Source organism: Pinus tabuliformis, chromosome 6 (genome assembly GCF_031772625.1).
Source record: "Pinus tabuliformis cultivar Carrire ecotype Pingquan chromosome 6, CPIR1, whole genome shotgun sequence".
Classification (NCBI taxonomy): Eukaryota; Viridiplantae; Streptophyta; class Pinopsida; order Pinales; family Pinaceae; genus Pinus; species Pinus tabuliformis.
In genome coordinates this window covers 204,427,781-204,440,167 of record NC_142292.1, presented here as the reverse complement: position 1 = coordinate 204,440,167, position 12,387 = coordinate 204,427,781, and the positions used below count along the sequence as shown (strand labels likewise).

The 12,387-nt window shown below is 40.0% G+C and overlaps 1 protein-coding gene across 1 annotated transcript in view; it reads left to right on the top strand.

Moving 5' to 3' along the window:
* The window catches only part of LOC149258165 (26S proteasome regulatory subunit 4 homolog B-like), a 61,273-nt gene extending 51,345 nt beyond the window's left edge, over positions 1–9,928 (top strand). The window contains exons 3-6 of the mRNA XM_089414873.1: positions 7,705–7,874; positions 8,017–8,233; positions 8,469–8,609; positions 9,421–9,928. Of these exons, the coding sequence (XP_089270999.1) occupies positions 7,705–7,874; positions 8,017–8,233; positions 8,469–8,609; positions 9,421–9,504 (612 nt within the window). The 3' untranslated portion in view covers positions 9,505–9,928. The remainder of the gene's footprint in view (positions 1–7,704; positions 7,875–8,016; positions 8,234–8,468; positions 8,610–9,420) is intronic.
* The last annotated feature ends 2,459 nt before the right edge of the window (positions 9,929–12,387 follow it).

Below are 12,387 nucleotides of genomic sequence, written 5' to 3'. Positions count from 1 at the left end.
GCCACCAATATCCACCTGGATCATTCCTCCCCCCTAGGAAGTAATGGTCCCCATTGCGTTGAGTTCCTCCATAAGATGAGGGAACTTCTGCTGAACTTGGTCCATGGTGAAGGAGTTGGCCTGCTTTGACAACTCAATACAGTTGGATATTCTGCTGGCGAGTGTGCTTGATCTGTGTGTCCATGATCCGATCAGTTGCAGCTTGTTCCATGCAATCTGGATCTAACTCTGTGGGTGTGAGCTGTTCTGCAATGTCGGATGTGTCTAGTAATGGTAGAAAGTATGGCCGAGGCGGTCCACATTGAACACTGGGTGCAGGCCAAGGAATGGGGGAATGCTAAGCTCAAATGCATTGTCTCCCACGACCTTGGTAATGGTGTAAAGACCATATCGGAGTGGTCTGAGTTTCCGATAGGCTCCGGTAAGGCGTTCCTTTTGCAAATGCAACCAAACTTTGTCGCCCACCTGGAACTTCTGTGGCACCTGATGTTGATCATGTTGCTACTTGTACTTGGCATTTGATTTCTCCAGAATGTCATGGATCGACTGGCGAATATGTTGGATGTGCTTAATGAAGCTGTTTGCCTTATCTGTTTCGGACTGGACATGAGCCGAATCTGCGTGAGTAGTTGCAAATGGCATGGCCACATCAATGGGACATAGTGGCTGGAATCCCAATCCCACTTGAAAAGGGCTGTGGCCAGTCGAGCTGTGGAGGGCCTGGTTGTAGCTATGCTGAACATAGGGGAGGCTCTCGTCCCATGTGCGTGGATGCTTTGAGTTGTACATGCGCAGAGTGTGTACGATTATGCTGTTGACAACCTTTGTCTAGCCATCAGTTTGAGGATGGAAGGCTGTGGACTTAGTGAGTTTGGTGTCTAGCATCGACCAGAAACTGGACCAAAATGTACTGAGGAACCTGCTGTCCCGATCTGAGATGATAGACTGTGGGATCCCAAAATGTATCCACACTCGTTCAAAGAAGTGTTTAGCAGTGACTTCTACTGTGATATTCTTCTTGCAGGTTGCCATAATGGGCATCTTTGAGAACCTGTCGGCGACCACAAAAACACAAGCATTTCCATGCTTAGTGGAAGGAAGGCCTGACATGTAATCCATGGAGATGGATTCCCAAGGTAGACTAGGGGTAGGCAACGGGGTATAGAGGCCTTGCTTCTTGATGGTCGGTTTGGCAATGGCGCAGGTAGTGCATGATCTGATGTACTTCCCAACGTCGCGTCGAAGATTCAGCCAATAAAAATACTTTGTAGTATTGGCACTGTTTTCTTGACCCCGAAATCCCTAATAGCCCGACTGTAGTGTGCTTCCCAAATCATCTTGGCACGCTCGCTTGAAGGAACACAAAGGTGACCCAGGTGGCATAACAGGGCATCCTGGAGGTGAAAATCTGGAACATGCTGACCCTCCAAGAGTGTCTGGTATGTGTGGCTGAATTCTGGGTCGCTTTTGTAGAGATGTGGCCAATCAGAAGTCTCGTGCCCACAAGATTTGAGCACGGTGGTTAACGCCATGATCGGTGGTCGACTGAGGCAATCTGCAACATTATTGGTGCTGCCCTTCTTATACTTGATATTCAAATGGAACTGTTGCAGGTATGTGGACCACTTTTGATGGTGATCATTTTGCAATTTCCCTTGGGTCTATATGAATTGCAGGGGTCGGTGGTCTGTGTGGATGACCCTTTCCTTCCCCAAATTGTAATGCTTCCATTGTCGGCAAGCCTGCACAATGGAATACATCTCTTTGTCATAAGTGGGATGCTTCCGGACTGTGTCTGAAAGTGTCCCACTGTGATATGCCACTGGATGCCCATGTTGAGTAAGGATTGCCCCAATAACATAGTTAGAGGCATCTGTCTCGACCTCAAATGGTTGTTGCAAGTCTGGTAATGCGAGCACTGGTGTCGAGCACAGGCGATTTTTCAACTTTGTGAATGCCTTCTATTGAGATTCAGAGAAAAAGAATTTTTCTTTCGCTCCTCCCTTGGTGACTTGACTCAAGGGCCAAGTGATATGAGAAAATCCCAACACGAACTTGCGGTAGAAGTTGGCAAGACCTAGAAAGCTGCGAAGCTCTGTCAGAGTGGTTGGAGATGGCCAATCCCGAATGACTTGGATCTTGGCTGGATCCACATGCACCTCCTGTTCATCAATAATGTATCCCAGATACTGAACCTGGGTCATGCCAAAAGTGCATTTCTCCAAATTGGCACATAACTTGTGTTGCCGCAGTGTTTGGAGAACCTGTCGGATGTGGTGGAGGTGCTCTTCCCAACTCTGGCTGAATATCAGGATGTCATCCAAGTATACCACTACAAATGAGTTGGTGAATGGCCGCAAGATGTCATCCATTAGCCTCATGAAGGTTGCAGGAGCATTCGTCAATCCGAAAGGCATAACCAACCATTCGAAAAGGCCCTCCTTGGCTTTGAAGGCAGTCTTCCACACATTGGAGGGTTCGATTGGTACCTGGTGATATCCTGACTTCAAATCGATCTTGCTGAAATATTTTCCCCCCTTCAGTTGGTCCAGGAGGTCATCAATCCGTGGGATCGGGTACCTATTACAGACAGTGATCTTATTTAGCGCCCGATAGTCAATACAGAGTCTCCAAGTCCCATCTTTCTTCTGTACCAACACGATCGGGCTTCCTCAGGGCGATGAACTTGGACAGATGTGACCTTTTTGCAGCAGCTCCTGAATCTGCCTCTTGATTTCATCGTTCTCTAGAACGGAGCGCCGATAGATTGGTCCATTGGGCAGCGGCGCACTTGGGGACAGATTGATGGAGTGCTTGGCCTGACAGTGTAGAGGAACCCCTGCGAGGGAGGTGAAGATGTCCTCGTACTCCTCCACGACCTTGTCCATCTGAAGTTGTCATGCGGAGGGGCTCTGTCTGGAGGTAGTGGCCACCATCTTCTTCTTTCCTTGAGGGCGTATTATCAGGAAAACAAATTTCTCAGTTTTGGAAATGAGCTTACTGCATTGTTTTGCAGTGACCAAAGAGATGGCGGTAGGCAGTGCTACCTCTAGTATCCTGTACAATTTATTTCCCAAAGTAACAATAACAGCACGGGGCCTTGATTCATACACAGCATGTCGCTTCCACAAGTATGGTTGTTCTAATAATACATCACAAACTTCAAGGGGAGCAATGTCACACAATACCTCATCTGTGAAGGGCTTGATGTTGTATGGAAGGCAACACTGTTGGCTCACGCGAAGATCCTGTCTTTGGTGAAGCCACCCGATGATGTACGGTTGTGGATGTGTTGTGGTCGGTAAGCCCAACCGCTTCACGACCTCTGTCGAAATAAGGTTCTTTTGGCTCCCGCTGTCGACAATGCACTGTAACGGGGAGCCCTTTACCCACATCTGGGAGTGGAAGAGACGCTCCTCCTCCTCTGGATCTTCGGGTTCCTCCTTCTGGATCTTCGTGGTGGCAATGGTGGCGTTGGGCTCCGCATCAATAATGTGCTTCCCTTTGTCATTCCCCTTTATCGGGTTCTGACTCTGAGTCAGAACTTGCATCTGATTCTGAAACCTTTAGCTCAGCCACCAGTGACTGCTTGGCCCGACACTCACTTGTGTTGTGAGTGGAGCTCTTATGGAACTCACACCACTTTCCCGTGTCCTTTTTCAGCTTCGCGGCGTTGTTCTTTGCTTGCAGCTTTGGCGGGTTGTCTTGGGCCGCCCCGCCTTGGCTTTGTCCTTTGTTCTGCGGTTTGGGGGCACCTTTCCCTTGCTTCGGATTCGCAGATCCAAAGTCTCGCTTCTTCTGTTTAAACTTTTGCTCGACCTTGACAGCATATCGGTATGCCGTGCTGAGCGAGGAGATGTTCAGGAATTCTATTTATTTCTGGATGTACTTTTGCAGGCAACTGTGGTATTTGAGTACCAAATGCTGCTCCGTATCCTTGATACTCAACTTTGTGCGAAGGGTATGGAAAATATTGGTAAACTCTGGCACGTCTTGGTCCCTTCCCTGCCGCAGCGTGGTCCACTTTATGTATTGATCCTCATAGCTTTCGACAGGGTAGTACTGCTCCTTGATGGCATGGGTGCGGTTGAAAATAGTGAGCTTGTACTTTCATCCTTTTGCTCGCAGTAGGTTTCCCACCAATCCTTGACGTGGGGGGCTGCTTTGAGAAAAGCGAAAATAATCTTTTCTTGACTGGAAAAATCATGAACAGAAAAATAACCCTCTAGCACATTTAACCATTTATCAACGACATCTATGTCTATCTGACCCTTGAATATGGGGATTTCAAAATTAACTTGTACCTTAAACGGTTGGCGTTTCCAGAGTAGCTGTTGAAAGCCGATGCGTTGCCCTGGGGTAGCCGCTGAAGGATCTGGGCAAAGTTGTCCATTATCGCGTTCCTTTGTCGCTCGAGGGCTTCTTCGAGCAAGATTTTGATAGAATTTCCTGCTCCCTCGTCTTTCTTTTCTTCTACCATTGGAGGCCATCGGGATTTGCGAGGCTGGTCTTGCAAAGGTTCGACTAGTTCAAGCCCTAATTCCTTATATCGCAACCTCGTTGGGGACATGCAAAGAAAAACAGAGAAAAAAAGCAGACCGCTTTGATACCACTGATCCGGATTTAAACAGGAATGCAACAAATTATAGAGATAACCATAAACACAGAAATGCAACGGAAATAATACTTCATTTCATTAATGTAAAATATTGAAATATGCTTACAAATAGGAATGGAAATAAACTAGCTAGGGCTATGGTAGTTTATCTCTGAGAAGAGATGTGGTGGCTACATGCCTCTGAACTGCCTTACAATGAGGCTCAAGGGCCTTTTTATTATTGAACAATAAGAGAAAACCCTAAACAACCAAAACCTTAACCCAAGGAGATGTAACACCAAGAGTTTATGGGCCCCATTGAGGTGAGTTGGACAACCAACTTCCCGGGGTCGCGACTTGGTCATATTATCTCCGTTTGACGCGCATGATAGCCCGTTGGAAAGATCTCTCTGAGGACTACAACGGAAAAGATGATTTTAGACAGAAAATCGATGGTGGTAGATTTCCAAAAAAACATCGTTTAGGGCCTCAAAACGGCTCCGGAAGTTTAGGACCCGAAAAACTACTAAAAATAGTAAACTGTGCTACAATTAAGGAAACTGAAAAACTAAAAGAAGCAATGGTGGGGGTCCAAGTGGAATTGGTGGGTGGCCACCAATATCCACCTGGATCACTGTCTAAGCAAGTGGAGGAGTTCTGAGGTTCATACCTCATGAACCAAGTGAAGTGAAGTCGAGTTGCAGAGGTTTTCTGTGGGAAGGGTTTTTGGTCCTGGTTAGAAGGCGAGTTGCAGTGTTCTAGAGGCCATGTTTCAGCCCTGTGGAAGGTGAGTTTTAGCCCTGTTGAAGGCCGAAGTTTAGTCCTGTTGAGTTTAAGGTCTGTTATAGGGGCCGGATTCTGGCGTTTGAAGGCTCAGTCCTGAAGTTTTAAAGGTCGAATTCAAGTCTGGTTTGTGGGCCAAGTTCTGGTGCATTGAAAGCTGAGTTTAGATATGGTTTGAAGGCTGGTTTCTGGTGTTTTGAAGGCTGAGTTCAAGTCTGCTTTGTGGCCAAAGTTGCAGTCCTTGTTATGGACCGAGTTCTGGTCTGATTTTTGAGGTGGCCAAGTTCCGTTGGAGAAATGCTGTAGGGCTCTTTGGAGGCCGAGTTTGGTTGGCTAAGGTGTAAGGGAGCTGTTAGCTGAAGTAGCTGGGATGTTAAGGTGATGATAGGACTGGGCCCTATTGTGGATAGAGGTGCGGTAAAAACAGGGCTATCATGGACAATTTTTGTGGTAGGCCCTGGGCTGCATAAGGTGAGTGTTTAGTGCAAAGGTTGATAGGCTGCAAGAAGCAGAACTTCAAGATTGTAAGGTCCTGTTTGGTTCCAAGTGTGTTGAAAAGCCCTATGTAGCAGAAAGAAATCTACAATGTTGAGTACAAGCTGCCAGGTGGGCAGAGCTTCTCTTTGAACATATAATAAGCTGAAGAAGTGACAGTTGAACAGTGAACAACAAGAGTTGAAGAAGTTGAAGAGCTAGATGGACAGACCTTTTTTGATCAAATACAAAGAACTGACATGTAGGAGATCAAGTTTAAAGAGCCCAGTCAAGAAGCCTAGTTAAAGAGTAGAAAGTTAAGGTGTGCAGGTCAAGTGGCTATGATCAAGCTTGAAGGTGCAAACCTGAGTGCTGCATAATTAGATGGCACTCACTGAAGAGTTTGGTGTTGGAAATGCTTGGCACGGTGGCTGAAAGGCTTTGTGCAATGAGATATTTAGTATGTTTTGTTTCAAGTTTTAACATAGACTTGTGGTTTATTTGCAACTCACTTCCTGCTCTCTTCTAACAGCTTGTTGCTTCATTACATTTGGATAGTAACAAGATGTTATTTCAATAAATTCATTATGTTTTGTGTTTAATTAAGGAATTCTTGACTGCAAGTGTATTTAGGTTCATGCTAGCCAAGTTCTTGCTCAATGTCCTTTCATTCTGACACTATTCTTAGCTGACGAGGCCTAGGGATTAAAAGTAATTCTTTTTTATTTTCAAAATATTATTCGGTGGCTACATGGAAATTGGTTTTATGCCATGCTTCTGAAGCCATGTACTGATTGTATTTGGTTTGTTTGGTGCTTTTCTCTGCATCTATTATCTTTTTATTTTGAAAGATATTATTTCATTGGCTACATTGTATGCTGTATCACACCATGCTTTCAGTTTAGTGGAGCCATTTAGCAAATGTATTTGGTTTGTTCGCCACTTTTCCATGCACTATTTACAATTTTGATTTGCTTCCCAGTTTGTCAATGATAATGAGCATATGTTCGAATGGATGTTCCGTCACTGAGATAATTCTATTTAAAATATACTTCAGAATTTTGGATTAGGATCTCCGAAATTTAGTTTGGGTATTTGCAAATCCTATTTACCTGTTAGTTTATTAGGAATGTTAAGCATTTGGCCATTTGGGGACAAAATAGAACATTTCTCAGGGTTAAGGGATTTTTTCATTTACTTCTGTTTGTCTGGACTCTAACAATGAAATTATATAGTTGAAAATTTCCAATACAATTTTCCTTGAGAAGGGTTTAAACTTTGAAGTCATTACTCATGGTCCATGGTCCATCGAAATTTTCCCTCAACCTTAACCAAAAGTCATGACCATGAATTCATCACGTGCTTTATTCATAATGATGTTCTTTAGTTGCTTCTTTCTGAGTTTTGTGTAGTTGGACCCCAATTCATGGTTGACAATTGAGAAGCAGCATACATTATTAAAGCCATCAGGGCATGAACAATCTAAGGAATGAGATACATATTTACTATCTAGTTAAAGTGTATTTAGTATTTAGCATTTACTATCCAATGGTTGGATTTCATTAGCACATCAATCGTTGGATTAATAACTCATTATGACTCCAAGGGTGCAAATTACACATCATTGTTGGACCTATGTCTCTCTTAGATTTGTTGTTCAACGCTATTGTTGGAAAATCATCTGTCCCATGATTCCTTCCCCTCCCTATCCGAGGTTACTTAGTTGTGCCTGTGTTTTGTGACTGATGATTCCTAACAATTTGATATTTTTTGTAAAGACTGATGTGTTGATCTAGTTTTCGAGTGCCCTTGATTTTATATTATGTTAATTGGGTAGAAACTTGGTACAGGCTGTTGCAAACTCAACGTCAGCAACATTTCTACGTGTTGTCGGAAGTGAGCTGATCCAGAAATATTTGGGAGATGGACCAAAATTGGTGCGAGAGCTTTTTCGAGTGGCTGATGATCTTTCCCCATCAATTGTCTTCATTGACGAAATTGATGCTGTAGGCACTAAAAGGTACCGTGTAATTAGGTTATGATAAACATAATGTTTTGCAATCGTTTCACTGGACTTTTCTTTCTAGTTTAGATTCGACTTACGAAAGTTCAATATTTAGGAGTTGTATATCATCATCTAAGTTTCTAAGGTTCTTCTGCAGGTATGATGCTCATTCTGGGGGTGAGCGAGAAATTCAGCGTACCATGTTAGAGCTGTTAAATCAACTGGATGGCTTTGATGCAAGAGGTGATGTTAAGGTTATCCTGGCAACCAATCGGATTGAGAGTTTAGACCCTGCTTTGCTACGGCCTGGTAGAATAGATAGAAAGATAGAATTTCCCCTTCCTGACATAAAAACAAGGAGACGCATATTCCAGGTAATAGCCGAGTTCCTGGAATTATCATACACCGCAAGTCTTTATTTGTTTCCAAATCGTTGGTATATTGCATTGAGCTTCCAGGGACATGTTACACAATTTCTAGGAAAGGAATTTCGTTTTTCAGTGCAAGTCATATATGTGTGTGTGTGTACTATTCTAGTTTGTGCAAATTTTCATTCTATTTTTACTAGCCTGAGCATATTTACCAGTTTGAAATTTTTCTCTGTTGTAGATACATACAGCAAGGATGACACTCGCAGATGATGTTAATTTAGAAGAATTTGTAATGACAAAGGATGAGTTCTCCGGAGCAGATATCAAAGCTATTTGCACTGAAGCAGGGTTGCTTGCTTTGAGAGAAAGGCGTATGAAGGTAAGCCTTTAACAAGAGACTAGTGAGATGGTGGTAACTCAGCTTGAGAATATGGGCTATAAGATAAGATAGCTGTTTCCCATGTGCTTTTATTTTCATGGTTACCTTTTTATTGATTTTTAGTAGGTATGGATTTGATCAGTGCCAACCATCGTCTAATATATATTCTCAGGCGTATAAAATCTCACAGAAAAGGCTATTGTTTCTTCTTTCCTTTTGAATAATGTTCATTTTCAAGGCTTTCATATTATTAAAATGTTTACATGATCAGAAGGAATTTACTTAACGGGAATACTCTTCTATTATGGTGGGAATAATTTTATTAAATTTGGAAAATGTTTTTGCTTTTATGGTTTTCCCTCAAAGAACTAGGTCGAGCTCGAAGAGCATCAGTGATAACATTTGATTGTGGAAGCATAAAGGAAATAGTCTTTTATATTAAGCAGTAAAACAGCTTCTGGTGGGGGGCTCAGATGCTATCATACTGGTCTTAATTCGGGACTGTGGAGTGTACCGAAAACTTCATTGCCCATGATCATCTTACCCAGCAATAATCTAAATTGCGAACTTATATGCAATATATATTTGGTTTGAAAGGGTCAATTATATAAATGACTTTCACAAAGAGTCTGACTGCATTTCAAAATGTGTGAGACCATTTAAGACTGAATTCTTAGCAATCGCATGTTCTATATTTATTGTATTTACCAAGTATGCAATTTAGCTAATTCCACAATTCAAATTCTATTTGATATGGTGGCATCTTGATATTCTTCATTGATTTATCAGTAATGATACATTTTTTTTTCAGGTAACACAAGTTGATTTTAAGAAAGCTAAGGAGAAAGTGATGTTCAAGAAGAAGGAAGGTGTTCCTGAAGGTCTATATATGTAATATTTTGGGACGCAAGGGAATCATTTTAAATGTGATGTTACCGTTTTGTGAATGAAAACAGCTGTTGTTCTCTTGTAGGCCTGTGTTCCTTGGCATCGAGGGTGCCAAATAACGCGGTGCATTTACTATTCATGTGTGCCATAAAATGCGTCTATGTGCCCTATCATCTGGACATTTAAAAGAAAAATTCATATAATTTGTTATTTTGTGGCAGTTGTAGAAAAAATATGCTGTTTATTGATTTGGGGAAGAAATTTGATTCTGCATCTGTTTCAACGGTCAACTAAAAACTGCAAGCTGCCTAGTTCCCAGGACAGTTCTAGTGCCAAAAACACCAGTTTAACCCAAAGCTTGAAGACTTGCAGTTTGTATTTTATTCAAGAAATCCATACTCGGTTAACTAAAGGTAACTTATTTAAAGTTCTCTGAATGTCATCTTGGGGATAATTTCTTTGAGGTGATTTCCTGAAGTATATATTGTTATTTTATTGGAAGGTAAATAACCCAAAACCGCATCTTCTGATTCATGGAGTGATATATAACTACTAACTGCAGGTTGACTGAAGTGATATTTAATTACAGATGTTAGGAGGACTAATTGACTTTGAGAATAGTCAGGCAGTTCTAATTTTATATCTCTCATCAGTGCAAGCACACTTGTCTAAATATGATGTGGTCCAGAGTGTACTTAATGTAAATTACGTATGGCATGGTATTGAACGAGTCATAACTCAGCCTTGGTTGAAAGGGCAATTGCATTGGATAGGAACGGTTGATTATTCATTCATTGACATGTAATTTTTCTTGCATATCTGGAATCTAAGCCTTGCTTTTATGTGTATTCGAGAGGTGAAATTTCAATGAATGACAGCCCAATGTAACATTTCAGAACAGATTTGTGCTCAATGTTGACACATATGATGTGGGCCAGGCGTGAAGATCGGATTTGACTAAAAATTTAGAATAATCGCGAGAATCACAAATATCAATGGTTAAGACTGGCAGGATTCAGGTGTAGCACTGTATCGATTTATACCTTTAAAAATACAGTGCCAAATTGCCATTTAACCAAAATTTATACAGTTAAATTCTGATGATGGCTGCAGAAAAGGGTAAACTTAAAACAGATTAAAGATCTAAACTTAAATCACGTTTCAGGTTCAATATACAAATATAATAAATTTAAAAATAAATGTATTTAAAAATTTAAATATCAATCCAATAATCAAATACTCTACATAACATGTATGAGTTTGTTGCCAATTAAATATAGTATTTTATATAATTTTGTTGCCAATTAAAAGTTCCACAAGTGTACTTGGGACAAGTAGCTAGGAAAAAAGAAAAATTACTATATTGAGGTGTTTAATCCCATTTATAGTCATCAACCAAAAGCATACATAGAGGCCAATATCTCTTGGAGAACCAAAATTTTTATTGCTTAGTTAAGGACTAATTTTCATCAACTCCGTTGTGAAACAGGGTGCTAGAGAAGGCCAAAGGAAGTGTGGGAGGAAAGAGAGCATTTTTTGTTCTTCTGGAAAAGTGGAAACAAAAAGACATTTCATTTTAGAATGTGAGGCCTTTAAATACAACATGGAAAGTTATGCAGATATGCTGGCAGATAGCTCTTGGGATAATCTATTTAGCGAGGGGTTTGTCGAGAAACTGGGAGCATTTATTTTGAAGCTTCACAGAAAAAGGGCCGAATACATCAAATAGATGAAGAAGCAATCTGTTCCATAGGCTATCTTTAGTCTCGGGGACATTAAAATAATTTATTTATTTATTTCTTTCCTCAATATATATAATCATTGAAATTCTTTCACTATTTTCCCCCCAATATTTAAAAATATTAGATTTATGGTAATAAGAAATTAATCTTTTTATTTTGAGATTAAGACAATGAAATTAGAACACAAAGAATGAACAAGTTCCGTGTTGAGTAAATTTTAATATAAGACACAATGAATGAACGACGTTCTGTGTTGACTAAATTTTAATATTGTATTGAGAGGTTTAATATTTTCAGATTTATTATTACAAATTATATATTCCAAAAAGAAATGGTATATAATCTATTTTAAGTAGATAAAAATAAGTGGATAATTTCAAGTTGTGTCATTTTCTTTGAATAATGGTAATAAGTGTGTCTATATTCATCCATAGAAATAAGTGATGGTTATCTTGCTGGTTGACAATTAAGTTATGATAAAATTTTTCACTATTTTAAGAAAATAGATTAAATATAAATTAAATTATAACGTTACAAATATTGACAATTAAGTTATGATAAATTTTTTCACTATTTTAAGAAAAAAGATAAATATAAAATTAAATTAACGTTACAAATAGAGTAGTTCAAGGAATTTTCTAGTTTCAAATTCATTCTTGTATATTATATATTTTATAGTTATAGAGAAATATAGTCTACTTTGTTGTCAATCAAATCTAGTCAATCATGAGATACCAAAATTAGTTCTTTTAGATGAAAAACTTAAAAGGTATATACTATATGTTTTATGCAAATAAAAATATAAATTTAAACCATTTAACATTTTGTTTTTATGTTTGAACACCTACCTCATCTTTGTATTGAAATGACTCAATTATGCTTGAACAAAAGAAAGAGTAGTTCAAATGAATATCATCTATTATCTGATCTTACTCAAGCCTCTTGAATCAACTATTCAACATCTACATGATTGCATAGTTTTTGTTAAACTTATCTTTATGTCATTCAATTAAATGGAATTCTTAGTTTTTAGGTATTAGTGCATTAAAGAATGATTTGAGGTTGAGGTTGTTAAAGGAAGGTTCCATTCAGTTTAATCTTAAACTTATAAGATTGAAACCCAAGGGGATAGGGAGAATGTGTTACTC